A 19,796-nucleotide genomic window follows, 5' to 3' on the forward strand; every position below is an offset into this window, starting at 1 on the left:
TTCATGGCAGGTACCCTATACCCAACATTGTCCCTACTTGATTTTCTTAATAACAGTTTGGCTAGGGAGACAAACTGCCTTAATGTTGCATGCTGTCCAGTCTGCACTTTACAAGCGATTATCTAATTCTTCTTTGTGAGAGGAGTCCAGAGCCTCTTTGGGGTCTCCCACATGGCTGAAGGATCCCAAGGCTTTGGGCCACCCTCGACTGCTTTCCCAGGCCACAAGCAGGGAGCTGGATGGGAGGCGGGACAGCCAGGATTAGAACTGGCGCCCATATGGGATCCAGGAGCATGCAAGATGCTTCAGCCACTAGGCTACTGTGCCAGACCCTATTCCTTCTTTTCTTGAAGACAAGTGGTCCCTTGTGGTGCTGAGTCCTAATGTCATGTCTGCTCCTCTTGAGATAGAAAGGGAAGTGTCTTGTGCAGGGTGAGAAGATGAAGTCTGGAATCTATGTCTTCCAATCAATGGCTACAGAAGATCACAATGACATTTTCTGAGAAATTGGGGTAGTAATTTGTGAGAGGCTGTTATGAGACTCTGAATGGACAATGTTATCTGGGCAGCATGAATGAAAATCCCATGTCAGGAGCTCTAGGCAATCAAACAAAACACAATTTAGGATGAACACGTGCTCAGAATTTATTAAAGGAACATTTAGAGAAGAATCCCTACCACTCAAAAAATGACTCAGAGAGATGAAAAAAGGGAAACATCAGGATATAAGAAACAAGTAGACATGATTATGCAGAGCACAGTCAGATACAGAAATCTACAAGAAATGCGTGAGGGCTTGTTTTCCTAAGTTCTTAAAGGAAGAGAGGGAAGGTATTGACTCAGGAGTCAAACCCATCCCAGAATGTCAAATCGAGGACGTGCAAAGATGCTACTGGGATCATAGGGCCTAACAAGAGAATCAGGAGGCAGCTCTGCAACCCTCAGGCTGGTGGATGATGTTTAAGGCAAACAGAGCAGGCTGGGTTTTAGAAAAGTTTGGAAGTGAGTTGGTCTCTGAAGAGTTAATTCAGTTGATAGAAGGTTGTTGTGCAATGATGACAGTTCTTCAGAGGAGCTGATCAGCAGCAGGAGGGCTGGCAGCAGCTGGACACACAGCAGGATGGGCGGCAGCAGCTGGGCTCACAGCAAGCCAGGCGGCGGGTAGGTGGGCAGCAGCTGGGCAGGCAGATGCAGGTGGGATGGTAGCAGGTCCTGGTGCAGTAGACAGGGGTGCAGGTGCCGGCCTGTCCACAGGGGGAGCTGCAGCAGCTGGGCCTGCAGCAGCTGGGCTGGCAGCAGGGCTGGCAGCAGCTGGCCACACAGCAGCTGGGCTGGCAGCAGGGTGTGCGGTGGTAGCTGGTGGTACAGGAGGGCTGGAAGCTGGTCCTGCAGCAGGTGGTTTGGCAGCAGGTGGGGCGGCAGCAGCTGGGCTGGCAGCAGGGGGCGCTGCTGCAGCAGGACACACAGGCTGGTTTCCAGCAGGTGGTCCTGCAGCAGGTGGTGCTGTAGCAGGGGGGTGGGCAGCAAGGGGAGCAGCAGGAGCCGGTCATGGTGTCAGGGGTGGGAGGAAGGTGGGTTTCTGTTCCCAGGTGAGTTTCTGAGAATATGGTGCTTCTCTCCACTCTGGGCCTTTTATACCCCGGACCTCCAAAGATTGGGCCAATGAGCAGCACTTTTCCTTGTTGTTGTTTACATAGTGTCCTCAGTCCATTGGGAATTTTCAAGGAGGAAGTTATTTTTTCTTAAGTGCTGTGAGTCTTCTGGAAGTAAGTGCTTAATTTGTTCCTTAATTGAGAATAATCGTGGAGCCAGTGTTAGAGACAAAAGGAAGGTGATCAAGTCATCAGCATGGTTGCTGCTGGGACCACCACGTGGTCATGTGACAGTTCCTGCTGTGGTGGGAGGGTCTGTGCTATAGTCCCTGTGCAGGTTGTCCTTGTGTGGGGAGTGTCTGGGGGAGGGACATGCTGCCGATCAGGCCACAGTGATCAGGTGAGTGTGTGAGTCTGGGTCTGCTCACCCAGGGAACACCTGCTTCAAGACTAGCCCGGGCGTCTGCTCTGTAGGCTTGTGTGGGAAACTGGAAATCCGTGTTGTATGATACACGATTGGGAGGTAGCTGTTTGTTCCAATGTACTGGGTGATGGAACAAAACCAATGCAGATGGGTGGAAAGAGAAGGAGAAAACCATCAGCCGATAGATGTTTTGGGGATCCCATGCATCCTGGATTGTCCAGCGTGATTCTCAGATGACTCATGGCAGCTGTGGGTGATTTGAGACAAGTTGCTAACTCTTGTTCTAACTCAGTTCCTTCACCAGCAGAGCCATCAATGTCAGCTCTCAGGTTGTGCATTTTTCTTATGTATTCCTGCCATCTACCCCGTTCTGTTTTGTTCTTTTCCTTTACTATGTTAACAGTCTATCAAAAGAGTCTTGTTTTTTGAATTTTAAATGCATTGTTGCATCATGTATGCATGATGATAACTTGGAAATTTCAGAACACCCTGTGTTTTTGTTAAAGATTCATTTATTTTTTTATTTTTTATTTTTTTTAAAGATTCATTTATTCATTTGAAAGGGGTGCGGTAGAGTTAGAGACAAAATAGATATAGAGAGATGATAGATAGCTGTTAGATGGAGATAGAGATAGATAGATAGTAGAGATTAATGTTCTACCTGTGGCTTCATGCCGCACGTGGCCATGAGAGCCAGGGTTGGGCAGGCCTCAGGCTCCACTTGGTTCTCTCAAATTAATAGGACGCTTGGTCAGAATCACACAGCAGCTAAAACTCAAGCTTGTTACATTAATATGGGTTGCAGGAGTCCCATGTGGCCACTGAATTTGCTGTAATATAATGCTTGCACCCATAGCATTATTTCATTTTTTTTCCAGTCCTAGTTCACTCCCTGGTTCTCCAGCATAATCCTGAATATAATGAGTTAGTGCAATTTTTTGTATGTCCTTGGTATTTCAGAATTCAATATCCATGCTCATTTTTGCAGATTCTTCTTTTAAAATATTGCCTTTTTTTGCTTATGTAAGTTTTTAAAAATTGAAAACCAGACTTACAGAGAGAAACATCTTCCATCAGCTTGTTCACTCCCCAAGTTACTGCAACAGCCAGAGCTGAGCTGATCTGAAAAATCCAGGAGCCAGGAGCTTCTTCTGGGTCTCCCACGCAGATGCAGGGTCCCAAGTCTTTGGCCATCCTCCAATGCTGTTCCAGGCCACAAGTAGGGAGTTGGAAGGGAAGTGGAGCAGCTGGGACTAGAACTGGTGCCCATACGGGATCCCAGTGTATGCAAGGTGAGGGCTTTGGCCACTAGGCTCCCGCCCTGGGCCCGCAGATTCTTTTCATAAACTGATAAAGACTTCTTCATTTCTTATGTGCTAAGGTACACTATCTTGAAAGTGTGTTGATTGGGACCAGCACAATGGCAAGATAGCCACTCTTTCATGTACAATAGGACCTTAATGTGGCTCCCAGGGCTGTTATTGCTGAAGGCACATTCATACCCCACAAAAGCACTACTAGTGCTGGTGTAGGGTATAGGCTTGGAGGTACAATTCTTTCACTAGGTGCCTGAGTCCTATGGGCCCATTTTCGGGATATAGAGGATTCCAGAAAAGCACTGGTATCCAAAGAACTGAGCATTGTTGCATTCCACAGACAAAGACAATGAAGCGCAGACTCACTTGCTGCAATGAATGCCTAGTCGACGCTACAACAGTGTTGTGTTAATCCATGAGAGCCCCTGTAACACGCTAAAGACTGTCCTACTCCTCTGGAGTTCACATTTATGCTTTAAGAGAAATTAATGATGACGCTCAAGTGACAAGTAATTATAATGAAACTTGTGTGCCACGTAATATCATAATTGGCTCGTACATGTGATGGTGGGATGGACCAAAGGAGAATTTGCACTAACCTATCTGAAGTCTCACAGCACTTCCCGGTGCCATCAATCAGGAAATGGGGAAGGAATGAAGGAGTCCCTTGGACAGTGGAACCTGAGTGACTTCAACAGGAGCATAGCCATTTCATGCAGAAGATTCTGAAGGAGAAGGAATGACTTTAGGATGAGAAAAATTTGCTCTGCTCCAGCTGTAGATTTTGTAAACTGAGCATACATTTCTGAGAAAGGAGTAGGGTGGTTAGTCATACACAGTTGGATTCAGGAGGGGAACAAAACACTGGTTGGCAGTGCCCAGCCATGCACTGCACTGGGGAGGAACAATATTCCACAAGGTTTCTAGTTCCTTACCCACAACCATGTGTTCCGAATGCCTGAGACCCCAGCAAATGTTAGAATATTGTTCTGGAATAAATGAAAGATTAGAGTATTGGGTTTGGCTCATGCAAAAATAAAAACAACAGCTAAAAGGTTTTGAGAAGGACATGTAGAAATTAGAGCACTGTGTCATGGGTGAGAGTGAAAAATGGCATGGGAACTGTGGGAAAAAGTACAGAAATCCCCCCAAAGTATTACAGGTAGAAGCGCCAGAGAAGCTGGAAATTCTATTCAAAGGATTGAAATCAGAATGTTGAGATGTTGGCACTCTCATGCCCATGACGGCAGTACATACAACAGCTAGGCTGTGAAAGCAGCCATGTCCATCCATGAACGAATGACTGTGGACAATGTGGTACATGCCTGTGATGGAACATTATCCAGCCTTCAAAGGAAGGGAATGCTCCCATCAACCAGCAGGCTAGCCAGCAGGTTACACATGCACAGCATTTGAGGTCCTGATGTTAACTGAAGTAAGCCAGAAACAGAAGGCCAACGCTTGAAAGGCTGTGCTCACATGAGGACACTGCACAAACCCACAAAAGGAAGAAGGGAGCAGTGGTTCCAAAGCTGATAGGAAGAGTAAACGGGGACTGAGTCAACAACCTGTCACATGTCAGCAGTGCTGGGCAAGCAGGTGCTAGAGATCTATGGTGATGGTAACGCAATCCACCCTGAAAACTCTACTAAGCAGAGCAAGGGTTTGGGCTAACAGCGGTGGTGCTCGCGTCTCACTTTGCATATCTGAGTTAAATTCCCAGCCTCAGAACCTGATTCCAGCTGCCTGTTACACAGGTACCTGGAATGCAATGATTACTTCAAATATGTGGGTTTCTTTTGCAGCTGTGGGAGACATCTATTGTGTCACTGGTGTTCAGCTACCCTTTGACTTAGCCGTTACTATGTGGGTACATGGTAGGATGAATCAGTGGATGGCACCTTTATCTTTGGGTACATTGATTTCTTTCACTCTCTGATGTCTGTCTCTAGCTAAACACCTCATAGATTAGAGAAATAAAATGTCACAGATTCTTTAACTGAGGGAAAACATGCGGAATGTTCCTACCATAGTAGAATGAAGAAACACAACATGGAAGAAATATTCATCAGATTTTTTTTCAAAGATTTATTAGGACAGCCTGTACTGCTGAAAACAATTCAAAGTGGATAAGAAATGAGAAGTTAGGACACAAGAACTTAGGGTACAGTTAGAAAAATAAAACAAAGTTTAAAAATTGATTGATGACTTGTAGAAATATTGTATACTTTTGTGAAGTTTACTGATTTACGTAGTGGAAGAGATAAAGATCAGGAGTTGCAGTTTAAGCAACATTGGTAGTTTCATGACTAAGATTTCTCAGGCTGCATCATGAGCCACATGACATGAAGGCAAGCAAATCAGGATGATGTGTACATTCTGCTCTCTTTAGCTGATTCAGAAGATCCAAAGGGCAGACGGGTAACAGATTTGTTGGGGAGAACATGCTATTTTCCAGCAAAGATGAGACACGAATTTGTACAGGCATGGCAAGTCAGAAGGCTGCTTGTGCAAATGATGTTTCCATGAGGAGCTGATCAGCAGCAGGAGGGCTGGCAGCAGCTGGACACACAGCAGGATGGGCGGCAGCAGCTGGGCTCACAGCAAGCCAGGCGGCGGGTAGGCGGGCAGCAGCTGGGCAGGCAGATGCAGGTGGGGTGGTAACAGGTCCTGGTGCAGTAGACAGGGGTGCAGGTGCCGGCCTGTCCACAGGGGGAGCTGCAGCAGCTGGGCCTGCAGCAGCTGGGCTGGCAGCAGGGCTGGCAGCAGCTGGCCACACAGCAGCTGGGCTGGCAGCAGGGTGTGCGGTGGTAGCTGGTGGCACAGGAGGGCTGGAAGCTGGTCCTGCAGCAGGTGGTTTGGCAGCAGCTGGGGCGGCAGCAGCTGGGCTGGCAGCAGCTGGGCTGGCAGCAGCTGGGCTGGCAGCAGCTGGGCTGGCAGCAGGGGGCGCTGCTGCAGCAGGACACACAGGCTGGTTTCCAGCAGGTGGTCCTGCAGCAGGTGGTGCTGTAGCAGGGGGGTGGGCAGCAAGGGGAGCAGCAGGAGCCGGTCATGGTGTCAGGGGTGGGAGGAAGGTGGGTTTCTGTTCCCAGGTGAGTTTCTGAGAATATGGTGCTTCTCTCCACTCTGGGCCTTTTATACCCCGGACCTCCAAACTTTGGGCCAATGAGCAGAGATTTTTCTTGTTTACATTTATTTCCCATGATCATGTTGTTTTCAAGGAGGAAGTTCTCCAGATGTTAAGGACCTCTTGAAAGTAAGTGCTTAATTTGTTCCTTAATTGAGAACAAGTCATAAAAGCTTCCTTTTAGATAAAAGGAAGGCAGCCACATCATCAACCCTGTTCCTGCTTTAATCATCATTGGTCATATGTTGGTTCCTGCCGGCTGAGACTGTCGGGGAGCTTGCAATGCCTACCTCAGTCCTTTGGCTGTGTATAGGCAGGGAAGGTCCCTGGACAAGTGCACATTGCTGACCGAAGTGTGTGGATTTTAATCTGCTCACTGCAGGCTCCTTGAGCCTGACCACCAGCAGCACCTGTGTCTGTACAAGCCAGACCACCTGTGTATCTCCTGTCAAAGACTTGGGAAGAAGATGTTGTCCATGTTTCAATGACAATGTGGAACCAAAGCAATGGGTGAGGTGGAGGAATTCACTGGGGACTTGGCACAGATATGTTCTAGGTGACCAGTAGTCTTCCCCCCTTGAGGCATACGTTGGATGTTAACTAGGGAAGTTTGAGCCATGCTGAGGTTGTTGGTAACTATAGACTTAACCTGTTAACCAGCAAACAAATGCATCTTTCTTTTCTTTATCCTTTCTGTTTGAATGAAAGACTCAAGTTATAGAAGTGACACTTGAAGCAGCTGGGAGTTCTCACATGCTTCAGTTTCTTTTGAGCTATAATATTGATTTTATTTTAAGATATTTACTTCACAGATTTAAATTTGTGAAACAAAACACATGAGGTAGCAACACAGAGAGTTCTCATATACTCCTCTACTGCGCATTCCCTATTGGTAACACTTCATATTAGTATATTTGTCTAATAATGGTGCTTCTATTTTTTATAATACAAGTTCCTTTTATCCCTTTCAACATCACAGCCTCCAAAGCACCCAGATTATTAATTACCAGCTTGCTAGGTGGTCACAAATTGAACAGAGTTCTACTTGGTTAAAAATATGACACTTCACTCATCATCCTCCAGTGTATATAAGCAGTTCAGGAATACTGCTGCTCAGTTTTGATTGTCTCCAAGGATGATTGAGGTGGAATCGCGTGGAACTGGCTACTTGCTCTTCACATGAGCATTGTGACAGTTATTCTAAGAGTCTGTTCATTCTCTCCACTGTATTATCCTCCACTTTGTGAAGATGACATTCCTGAATTGTTCCCTCTACTGTCCATATCCACATGGATTGTTTCTAGGGTGAGACTATTAAAATACGAAAAATGGTTCTTCTCTGGATAGTTTGGTAAGGGTATTTTGGTAAACGTATCTCACCATTTCTGCTGGATAAACTCTACCTGGGAGTAGAACTGCTTGTGCATTTGCTTTTGCTTTGTCAAACTGTTTATGCTTTTCTCCATAGCGATCTTGGTTATCTTCAGATTTTCCTCCAGGTGTTTTTATTTTTAATGCTACTGTGTGTATTATAATCTTAAACTTTTATTTTTAACTGACTTAGGAAAAAATCATGTTTGTGTGTTCATTTATATTCAACTCCATTATTATTTCTAACACATTGCTACAAATGGGATTTCCTTACAGAAATTCCACATGTACAGGCATTCCATGTATAAATGATCATGGCTTACTCTGTTCTACAGCTGTTGTTTCATCTAGGAGTGCTTCTTTGCTCTGGCCTCTGAACGGGTCTCCAGCATGAACTGAATGCAGCAGAATGGTGCACTGGATACCTGTATATTTTCAATATGACCATATGTTTCTTAATTAAATATAATTCCTTCTGTCTTTTTCTAGTATCTTCTCATTATGGTTGCTAGGATTTTCTTATTTCTTATTTTCAGGGGTATTCTATCTTGAAAAATGTGTTGAAATTTGTAACATGCAATTTCATAATGCATTGAGATGTTATTACTATTCTAGCTTTTTTTTTCAGTAAACATGTCAGAAAAAAGCATCAATTAATGTTCCAATGTGACTATGGCTACATGTATGTGGAACTATGTTTTATAAATTGAATCTCCTGTTCTTATTCAGCTTCCTTTATTTTTTCTACAAAAGCTTAGCTCAATAGATTACCCATTGTCCTGTGATCAAACTTGGCTGTGATATGGTTTCCTGTATTGGTATTTCTAAGGATGACTAGATGACATATCAGCACTTGAAGAACAAGAATTCCCTTTTCAATGGATAAGCCTGCAATATCTCATAGCCCTAATAAAGCAACATTGTGCAAAGATGCTTTGCTTCAGTTTGGATAGAAGTAGTCTCTGTAGGATTATTGGGCTAGAAATTTGTTCTCAGTGGAAGGCTGGAGGAAAATGAAATAATTTACTAATTTAATCTACTTGTAAGGCTGAGTGACACAGACACACAGAGAGAAATAGACACACACACATACCAGGGAGAGAGAGAGAAAGAGAGAGAGAGATAGGGATACAGAGAGAGAGAGAGAGAGAGAGAGAGAGAGAGAGAGAGAGAGAGAGAGAAATTTGTTCTCAGTGGAAGGCTGGAGGAAAATGAAATAATTTACTAATTTAATCTACTTGTAAGGCTGAGTGACACAGACACACAGAGAGAAATAGACACACACACATACCAGGGAGAGAGAGAGAAAGAGAGAGAGAGATAGGGATACAGAGAGAGAGAGAGAGAGAGAGAGAGAGAGAGAGAGAGAGAGAGAATGGTAGAGTTTTTTTTAACAGATTTTTATTGCATTTCCTTTTTTTAAAACTAATTACATTGCATTATGTGATACATTTTTTTATGCACTGGGATTGCCCCCGCCCCTCCCAAAACCCTCCCCCCACGGTCGATTGCTCCACCTTGTTGCATTTCCATAGTTCAAATTCAGTTGACATCTTTCATTGGAGGTAGTTACCAAGCATAAAGTCTAGCATCTTATTGTCCTGGTAAGTTCAATGGTTTCTTGGTGAGACCATCTCTGGTCTGAAGGTAGAGTCGGCAGAGTATCATTCCAATCAATTAAAAGTCCCAACATAATATTTCCAACCATTTACAACATTATGGCATTAATTGACATGGTATTGATTAACCAATATGTTAATAGGAAAATGCAGGTTCTCAACCATAACCTGTGACTTCTTCATAGACATTTCAATTTTGGTTTACATTCAACCGTATTCTATACACCTTAAAATGGCTTAGATTGCTATTCAGCTGTCTCATGCCTATTTTAATTTTAGTCTTTAGCAGTTTATAGCATTGAAGCATGATTTCGCTGAACCTGGCTGTTTTTCGGGTGGTCTAACTCTATAATTCTAACAGGATATAGGTCAACAGTTTAGGTGAGCATGTTTAGGAGGGGTGTGCAGAGAAATCTTCCATACCCCAGTTAGGAGTAACTAATTTTTGTGTCCCACCCAGTGAGGTATAAGTGCATCCCCGCTGACCGTTTCCTGTCTGGTTCTAAGCTTTCCTTGTTGTTCTCTGTCTATCTATTCTAGTTTTGTTTGTTTGTTTGTTTTGAGGGGTTTCTGGAGCGCTCCTGATGGTTATTACGAGAGGGGGGTGGGGACCCAAAGTTGAAAGCAGGCAAGGACCAGAGAAAGCTCCTCTCCCTAGTCCCGAAGGAAGTTTACTGTTCTTCTGTTTCTGTGGACCCCTCAGGGATCCTGGTTGTTGTTCCGATGACCTTGGAACCTGCTAGGCAGGATTTGGGCTTCTTCCATCCCATGTGGTAGATCCAAATGGGGGTGATTGACCTCAGAGTTCTTGGTCTCCGAAGGCACTCCATTTCCTCGTGGTCTCCTTGGCAGTAGGGTAGAGTTTTTTTTTAAAATCAACTGTTGTGTACCCCAAGCTAGGGCTCAAGAGAGTCAGGCCTGGGACAGGTGGAAACCAGGACTTCAGAACTCCATCAGGGCCTCCTATATGTGTGACCAGAGGACATGCGCATGAATCATTCTCTGCTGCCTCCCTGGAGCTACTAGCAGGAAGCTGGGTGAGGAGCAGGATTCCCATTGGCCATTTAGGTGTGATGAGGGCATCCTAAACAGTGGATGACCTCTCTTTGGAGAAGCCTTTGAATGACCTTGCCTAGCAGAAGGTCAGAGGTTCTGCTCTTATGAATGGATTAATCCCATCTCAAGGGAATGAGTCAGGTCTTAGGCGGACTGGATTAGTTATCCAGAGAACAAGTCAATGAGGTTCTCTTGGCTTTGTCTGCTGCTTCTCCTCTTGTCATACAACCCTTTGCACAGAACTGCTTCTTCTTTCACCCTTCTGACAGGTGGTGATGTAGCCATCAGAATCACGAGCCGAATAAACCAATTTTCTTTGACAAACTGCTCGGTCTTAGGCATTGTGTTATACCAGAGGCACAACTAAAGATGTAGAATAACTTTAAGGCTAATTTATTCTAGCCTGTTTGAAGTTCATAAGAACAGAAGTGCATTTCTTTTTTTTTAATTTATTTTTATTGGAAAGGCTAATGTACAGAGACGGAGATACAGAGAGAAAGATATTCCACCTGCTAGTTCACTCCCCAAGTGGTTGCAATGTCTGGGGCTGAACCGATCCAAAGCCAGGAGCTTCTTTAGAGCTTTCCACATGGGTGCAGAGTCCCAAGACCTTGGGCCATCCTTGACTGCTTCCCAGGTGACAAAGCAGGGGGCTGGATGGAAGTGGAGCAGCCAGGACATGAACTGGTGCCCGTGTGGGATTCTGGTGCATGCAAGGCGAACATTTAGACACTAGGCTAACACGTGGGGCCCAAAAATACATATTAAAAATGACAATTGGGTAGTTGGAAGCTTAGAATAAGGGGAGACACTGCTGTCCCTGTAGCAAGAGGGACATTGTAACTTGAAGTCTTCCAGTTCCAGAGACAAGCCATTATCTTGTCATAAATGCATAAGATTTCACTGAACACTCACTTGTTCTAACTTCTTCTAATTCCTTGCTCAGAAAATAACCTCCTGGCTGTTATTTGGCTTCCCTTTTACACATTTGTTCCTAGAGGAATGATTTGTTAAGAAGAGCATGACAATTTCACTTATGACATTGATCATTATGATTAGTAACTAGATATATTTGTTTTGGGAGGATGTATACATTTGCTGTTTCTTCAAAAGTGGTTCATCATTTTTAAGGTTAAAAAATGTTGGATTTCTAAGTCTACAAGCATCAATCACTAACCTAGGTAGCTTGACTGAAAAACTAAAAATAAGTTTGGAGACCTTTGGAAGCTCACTTTCTTTCATTCCCAAGTGAAAGGATAGCAGTTAAGTGACACTGTGTATTTATAAAATGCTATTTCTTTGAGTGCACATGGACAACAGAGGATGACAGCAGTATTAGCAAGCGTCAGTCAGTCGGTGGTACTGGTTGAGCAAGATACAGTTGTGCAAGACTCATAGGGACTCAGTAATGTAAGGTGCCATAAGGGCACCCTCTTACTTTTCACCCACAGGAAAGAAAAACCCCAGTGCAATATATGATGTCTGCCAGGTGTTTGCTTAGTTAAGGATAAGTTATCACTTCATATCTCAGGATAACCTGTTCTGTTATGGGATACCTCTGTTAAAGAGGAAGGCTGTGGGAACATCTCTCTCTCCCAGACCTTCTTGATGTTGTACTTGTTGGAATTAACTGTGATTATACAAGTACAATCTGATTGACACTGTCAAAAGGTCCCACCTCTGGTCAGACACCTTGTTTCTTGATCTCTCTTGCTGCAAAATCACATTTCATAGGGTTGGCATTGGGGTGCAGTAGGTTAAGCTGTAGCTGCAACATAGGCATCCCTTATTAGCACCAGTTTGAGTCCCATTTGCTCCACTTCGGATCCAGCTCTCTGCCAATGTGCTTGGAAATGCAACTAAAGAAGGTCCAACGGCTCAGGCCCCTGACACCTGTGTGGGAGACTCAGATGGAATTCCTGGCTTCCAGCTTTGGAATGACCTAGCCCTACCTCTTCTGGTCACTTGGGAAATGAAATAGCAGATAGTAGGTGAAAGTTTTCTCTTCTTGCCACCCCCACTTTTTAAGCGACTAAATAAGAAGTATTAAGGTAAAATAAAATCAATTACACCCATTCTCCCCTGATTGCTGACATCTATTTATTTCCATTTAGTTTGAAAACTAAATGGAGGCAAAAAATCCTGGTGGGCTGTTGGGGAGTTCTGAATGGATAATGCATTTATGAATATGTTTGCAATATGTGTATTCCAGGTTCTGAGTCAGGAAATACTGTACAATGAAACCAAAACACAATCTCTGATGAAGGATGGTATAGAGTTTATTAAGAAATACACAGGTAACAATGCTTTTACTTAGAAGATCACACCAAGTGTTGATGGAAGGAGGGCAGGATATAAGACATGGAGGTACACTGAAAGAGAAACTACGATTGTGACGAGTTCTGATGAGCTATACAAACCTGTGAGAAACGTATCTAGGGGAAATGAGTGAGGAAATTAAAGGTCAAAGTGAGGACTCAAAGTCAAAATTGAGCATTTTCGAAGATGGTATTAGGAAGGAGGCAATCAGGAAGAAGTATTTAGCATGCCATCAGTGACTCACAGTCAGAGACAGCAGTAACAGCAGTATTGGGTAGAGCATTTTGGAGGTCAGCACAGCAGAAAAAGATAATTTACTTCTTTTTTTAAGATTAACTTTATCATTATAATTATTTTATTGAAAAGGCAGATATATAGATAGAAGGAGAAACAGAGAAAAAGAGCTTGGGCCTCATTGTTCACTCCCCACGTGGCTGCAAAATGGGGAGCTGAGCTGATCTGAAACCGGGAGCCAGGACCTTGCTCTGGGACCCACCTAGGTGCAGGGTCCCAAGTTTTGGGCCATCATTTACTAGTAACTCAGGCCACAAACAGGAAGCTACATGGAAAGTGGAGCAAGTGGGACACAAACCGGCACCCACATGGAACCGCAAGATGCAAGGCAAGGATTTATCCACTAGACTATCACCCTGGGCCTGAAATTGCTCCCTGAGTGACAGGTTAGTGTTATGGGAAGACCATGTCTGTTTGGAGAGCTGATCAGCAGCAGGAGGGCTGGCAGCAGCTGGACACACAGCAGGATGGGCGGCAGCAGCTGGGCTCACAGCAAGCCAGGCGGCGGGTAGGCGGGCAGCAGCTGGGCAGGCAGATGCAGGTGGGGTGGTAGCAGGTCCTGGTGCAGTAGACAGGGGTGCAGGTGCCGGCCTGTCCACAGGGGGAGCTGCAGCAGCTGGGCCTGCAGCAGCTGGGCTGGCAGCAGGGCTGGCAGCAGCTGGCCACACAGCAGCTGGGCTGGCAGCAGGGTGTGCGGTGGTAGCTGGTGGCACAGGAGGGCTGGAAGCTGGTCCTGCAGCAGGTGGTTTGGCAGCAGCTGGGGCGGCAGCAGCTGGGCTGGCAGCAGCTGGGCTGGCAGCAGGGGGCGCTGCTGCAGCAGGACACACAGGCTGGTTTCCAGCAGGTGGTCCTGCAGCAGGTGGTGCTGTAGCAGGGGGGTGGGCAGCAAGGGGAGCAGCAGGAGCCGGTCATGGTGTCAGGGGTGGGAGGAAGGTGGGTTTCTGTTCCCAGGTGAGTTTCTGAGAATATGGTGCTTCTCTCCACTCTGGGTCTTTTATACCCCGGACCTTCAAACTTTGGGCCAATGAGCAGAGGTTTTCCTTGTATTCTGCTGTGGTTTTTGTAAACATTGAGGTACCACCAGGATGCATCAGATTTTTCAACAGGTGTTTGAAGTTTCTGAAAATTAGTGGTCTAGTCTATTTCCTAGTTGGGAATACTGTTTCAGGTCATGCCCAGGAATGAGAAAGTTAAAGCTCCTCATTAGTATAATTTCCTCTCATGTGACAGCCTCTGGTCCTGTGACGGTTCCCAGTGCTCTGGGGATGGCTGGGAGAGCTGTTTCTCCTGCAGCTTCCCCCATCGTTGTGCTTAGACTGGACACTGCCTTGAGGGGTAGGATTCTGAAGAATCTGTTCTGATGAATTGAAGCTCTGCTTGTGTTCAAGTCTGATTCCCAAGAGTTACCTGACTCAAGGCAGGTGTCTCTCTCTGTGACAACCTACTGTGTACATTTCCAGGTAAGTCAGGTGTATTTGTTTTAGGGGTGTTTGGTGCAGTAGCATGGTCACTTGTGTGTCACATTGCAGTACCTGGGTTTCATGGCTGGCATGGGCTCCTGACTCCAGCTTCCTGCTGATGCAGAAGTAATTGGGTTCCTGGTATCGACTTGGGAATGTGTTCTTGGGTTTGGCTCTGGGGCATCCTTGGCTGTTGTAGTCATTTGGGAGCAGATGGCAGATCTCTCTCTCTCTGTCTCTTTCTCTGTGTGCAACTGCATATGCTAAATAGATCAAAGATATTTTTAAAAATAGATACCGGAGTGTAAGTTAGCTGGCATAAAATTTTACACGCTGATCATGATCCATGTAAGAGGAGAGGCAGAAAAAGGACACAGAGACTCAGGAAGCAGCTCCACATTCTTGTCCATGTCTATCAGAGTGGCTTGGTGGTCCCCTGTGAGCATCCCAAACTGTACATGGGAAGTAGGAGATAGTTATGATTACACTGAACTTATCTTTGAACCTGTCAATGTAGGCATTGTAATTAATGGGGGAAATTGTCAGCCCTAATTTGTTTTTCTTCTCTATGTAGAGATGTAAGGGATATGGGAATATAGATGGAGGTGTAAGGGGAAATGCATAGTTACATGTGTGGCTAAAAGCACACAGCAGTGTTTCAGTTTGTCACACGAAGCGGTGTGTGCTGCTGACTCTGATTTTGTCCTGAGCCTTTCGTATTCCATGGAGTCGTGCTTCATGTTTGTCCTATGTTGATGATTAATGCACACCAGGCATTTTTGGGGCCACTTTTCCTTCTGCAAGTGTCTATTCTAGTCTTCTACCCAAGCTTTTTCTTGGTGTTCAAGCTGTTTCTTCTTTGAGTTTCACAGAGTTTTAAGACATTGACTATAGTTTTTGAGTTCATCTAAAATGTCAAGATTTTCCTCTTCTCAAATGAGTTTTATTAAAATTTTGTGAACATAAATTATGTATTTTTATACATTTAAAATATTTAGTGTCCTTTTTTTAGGATTCTAAAAGCAAACCTAACTATTATCCATCAATAAGATGTTCATTGTTTTGATTTGTTGCTTATTACTTTTCAAATTTTAGAAACTGTATTAGAGCAACAGAGTTCATGTATTTCATATGCACAGTTTTGGGAGTAAAATGAAATTTCCACTATGCTCTTCCTTCCTCTTATTTTTCTCTTAATTTTTATAATAACATTGTTTCAATTTACTTTTTCATCGAAGGCTCTACCTTCCACTACATTAAGGACTCAGCAGGTGTAGACTTCTCATGATGGCCTACTATGCTTCAAAGTATTTGAGACTTTACAGTTATTGCACATTTCATATGTAAAATCCATTACAGATCCTACGCACCCTAATTTTTCTTGATTATTGTTGCCTTGGTTTATTTTATCTTCTTGTTTACTCTTCATAGAACCAGTTCTGATCAAAAGTGCAGAAATGAGTGACTCATGGTAAATGTACTCTCAACAGTGGTACCCTTCAAAATTAATAAGGAAGATTGCTCACCTCAACTTGTGAATCTTTTGTCTGATAACTTGTCAGGTGATTGTCCAGTTATTCAGAAGTCTGAATTCATAGCCTCAGAATATCCTGGTCTATTGAACCACATGAAAGATTATCTTGACATTAACTATCATCTGCTTTAAGCCTTCTGTGCATTTTGCTCATGGGGTTGGCTCCCTTGTGACCATAAAGAAAGGGGCATTTGTGTCTGGTGTCCATTGTCATAGACCGTCTTTTCCTTTGCTTATTCACAGGAAGTCACATTATCTTTCTCTGACCTTGGGCACCTGCCCTCCCTCTGCATAGGATACTACTGCCCCTGCACACAGCATGCCAAGTATGGCTGTCATGAAGTTTAGCAGGGTTACTTGTCATCCAAGTCTCTTTTCATGGACTTGTCAATCAACTGTTCTCTCTCATTACAACCCTCCTCTGAATCATTTCCTAATTGCTTCATAGCTACCTGCATACTATTCTAACAGAATGCACTGATGGTCTGCAGTGACCTCCACCCAGGCCAGTGTCTCTACTCATAAGATCCATTGGTTGGTTCTCCCTTGTATGTATCTGTAACCAGGAAATGAGAACCTATGAAAAATTCACCTCCATGTTCTGCTACTGAACAGCAGGAATTCATGGGAAAATTGCTTAACATATCCTAGTCTGTTTGCAGTTGTATTTTTAATGATTTTTTTGGCATCCCTCTTATTCAAGCTGGTTTTGATTGCAATGTATATTTGGTGTTCATTTGGCTGGTGGCTCTATATTTGCTTCTCTTCAACATTGCCCCATAAGATCAAATGTGTTTTATCTTCTTCTCCTCTGAGTGTATATTACTTTTCAATGTTCTTTCTCTGAAAATCAAATACAGACTAATAATTCAAATTAGTAATTTGAGTCCTAGAAGATGATTTCCTGCCCTGTGTAAACACAGTTGCTGTCACAGTGACTTCAATACTGCCTAGCTGTTGAAGGCATAGGGCCTTGGAATCTAGAGATTGTAAACTAGTACTCTGCCTGTCTTCCAATTCTTGAGAGAAACATGAAAATCATGCTCAATCCTTTTATAGAAAGAAAGACTTTTGTGCCACAGTAGTCCCTTGCACCTTTACTGGTGTCTCCTACTAGAGACTGATTGGTTCTGAGAAGTCAGCCAAGCTGTTTACAGATTGTGCAGCCAGTCAAGCTGGTGCATGCTCTATTAAATCCTGGAGAGCACTGCATCGTGCTCTAAAATGAGTGCAGGAAGATATTACTCCAAAGACTGTTAGAGAACGAAATGCTGCCTGCAGCACATGGCACTTGCTATGTATGTAATACCTAATGAATATTAACCAAAAACCCCTTTGATCCCCTGCCAAGATGCACAAGTGTTAGAGACCAGAGGTAGGGTCCTCTGGCATACCTCTTCAGAGATCAAGAGGATGACGTTTCTCCCACCTGATCAGGCAGCACATGGCTCCTGACACCCTGCTCTCTCAAAGGCAGCAGAGTCTGAACAACTCCATGTGCCCTGTGTGCTGTTTTGTATAGTTCTTCAGGATACTCACATACCCTCTTTTATGTCACACTCACACCCGTCACGGATGCTGGTGATGTACAGCTCCTCCGTGTTTCCCTGTTCCTCACCTTCCACTGCTTGTATGCACAAAGGTATCCCACAGGTGTCTCATGTGAGAGAACCCGAAGCTGGCAAAGCACACCTCTCCACATGCTCAGTGTTGATCATGTGGGGTAAGATGGAAAGGGCCTTGGAGGTAAAACATGAAGGGTGAAGCGCCATGCCAGGTGACATTATGCATGCCACTTTTTTTTTCTCGAATGTAAGTTGTCAAAGATGCTCTTGGCTGTGGACATCTTTTGAGGCAATCTTGAGGTGAGGGAGGGTGTGTATAAGTGAGAGGAGGAATGAAGGCAGTTCTCATGGAATAAGCGCTAGGAAACAGCAACAGAATTCAAGTCATGATGCTCAGGTTTATTAGAAAAAAACAGGGGCAATCCCTGTCAGCAGGAAGACAACAGAGAGTGAGAATAAAAGGGGAAAGAACACGCTACAAGTTGTAATAACTTGAGACGATGTTTATGTTGTAATGTTGAGGAAAGTTAAGCAAAATCCATCAGGTTTTAGTTTCTTGCTTGTGTTTCTCCATGGCTGGGAGAAAAAGGATGAGGCTTGTATTTCTACATCTTCTTCACATCAAGTGAAGAGAGGCAAAAGCAGGCTAGGACGTGGAGAACCGATCAGCACATAAAGAAAAGGAGAACAGGCGCAAGAGGCTGCGCAGCATCAAATTGATGTGCAAGAGTCCTTAGAAGAAGACAGCCGAGAAAGAGCTGTATGAGAGGAAAGGCAGGAGAGCGACAGTGAGTGCAGGCCCAGGGTTGGTTCTCAGAGAGCTGGGCTGTGATAGGTGGTAGGATCAGCAGCAGGAGGGCTGGCAGCAGCTGGACACACAGCAGGATGGGCGGCAGCAGCTGGGCTCACAGCAAGCCAGGCGGCGGGTAGGCGGGCAGCAGCTGGGCAGGCAGATGCAGGTGGGGTGGTAGCAGGTCCTGGTGCAGTAGACAGGGGTGCAGGTGCCGGCCTGTCCACAGGGGGAGCTGCAGCAGCTGGGCCTGCAGCAGCTGGGCTGGCAGCAGGGCTGGCAGCAGCTGGCCACACAGCAGCTGGGCTGGCAGCAGGGTGTGCGGTGGTAGCTGGTGGCACAGGAGGGCTGGAAGCTGGTCCTGCAGCAGGTGGTTTGGCAGCAGCTGGGGCGGCAGCAGCTGGGCTGGCAGCAGCTGGGCTGGCAGCAGGGGGCGCTGCTGCAGCAGGACACACAGGCTGGTTTCCAGCAGGTGGTCCTGCAGCAGGTGGTGCTGTAGCAGGGGGGTGGGCAGCAAGGGGAGCAGCAAGAGCCGGTCATGGTGTCAGGGGTGGGAGGAAGGTGGGTTTCTGTTCCCAGGTGAGTTTCTGAGAATATGGTGCTTCTCTCCACTCTGGGCCTTTTATACCCCGGACCTTCAAACTTTGGGCCAATAAGCACACTTGTCTTTGTTGTTGTTTAGGTTAATCCCCCTAATCCTTGGGAAATACCCATTGGAGGAAGTTGTTTCTTAAGCATTCTTAATTTTGTTTGTGTAATTGACTTATTATCTACCCTTTTTGATAAATAACAAAACCTTTTTTTTTTTTGCAAGGACAAATATGTCAACCTCTTCCATATATGTTAACCCTCATTTTAAAGCCAAGTACAGTAGTATTTGATTTTCTAACAGGTACATTCTTTCTTAGGTGAGGTCAGAACCACAGGCCGTGTCTCTTGTCTTCCTCAGCCAGAGCTGGGCCAGGGTCAAAGTTGTAAACTGTGAACTCTCTTCTTCTCTCTGTTGCAGGTTGCTGGGACCCAATCACTTGAGCTACCGTTGTTGTCTCTGAGGACTACACAGCAGGAAGTTGGATTCACTGGCCTGAGTCCGCAATCAAACCAGGTACTCTGAGAACTCTGATGTGAGACTCAGGTATCTTTAACTCTGAAGGAAATCATATCTTATTATCACTGGCAGCAACGTGCTCTTCTAGGGGCAGTTTCATTTACTTTGACCTAAGTTTTGGCTGACAGTTTCTTCGTCTTGGCTGTCAAGGTGAATACACCCACATTTGTTGGTTCAGCACCTGGCTAGTGACATTACTAATTCATCCTGTAAAGTAACCC

The 19,796-nt window shown here is 44.9% G+C and overlaps 4 protein-coding genes across 4 annotated transcripts; all 4 read right to left on the bottom strand.

The window, feature by feature from the left end:
* Positions 1 to 1,079: 1,079 nt before the first annotated feature.
* LOC131482436 (keratin-associated protein 9-2-like) lies at positions 1,080 to 1,550 on the bottom strand. The gene has a single exon (XM_058676497.1). It carries the CDS (start codon positions 1,548 to 1,550, stop codon positions 1,080 to 1,082), a length of 471 nt encoding a protein of 156 aa, XP_058532480.1.
* Positions 1,551 to 5,869: 4,319 nt separating this feature from the next.
* LOC101535979 (keratin-associated protein 9-2-like) lies at positions 5,870 to 6,385 on the bottom strand. The gene has a single exon (XM_058676492.1). It carries the CDS (start codon positions 6,383 to 6,385, stop codon positions 5,870 to 5,872), a length of 516 nt encoding a protein of 171 aa, XP_058532475.1.
* A 7,159-nt stretch (positions 6,386 to 13,544) lies between these two features.
* LOC131482433 (keratin-associated protein 9-2-like) lies at positions 13,545 to 14,030 on the bottom strand. Its single transcript, XM_058676494.1, has one exon. The coding sequence runs from the start codon at positions 14,028 to 14,030 to the stop codon at positions 13,545 to 13,547; it is 486 nt and encodes a 161-aa protein (XP_058532477.1).
* A 4,491-nt stretch (positions 14,031 to 18,521) lies between these two features.
* On the bottom strand, positions 18,522 to 19,007 carry LOC131482434 (keratin-associated protein 9-2-like). The gene has a single exon (XM_058676495.1). It carries the CDS (start codon positions 19,005 to 19,007, stop codon positions 18,522 to 18,524), a length of 486 nt encoding a protein of 161 aa, XP_058532478.1.
* Between the last annotated feature and the right edge of the window lie 789 nt (positions 19,008 to 19,796).

Source organism: Ochotona princeps, chromosome 17 (assembly GCF_030435755.1).
Source record: "Ochotona princeps isolate mOchPri1 chromosome 17, mOchPri1.hap1, whole genome shotgun sequence".
Classification (NCBI taxonomy): domain Eukaryota; kingdom Metazoa; phylum Chordata; class Mammalia; order Lagomorpha; family Ochotonidae; genus Ochotona; species Ochotona princeps.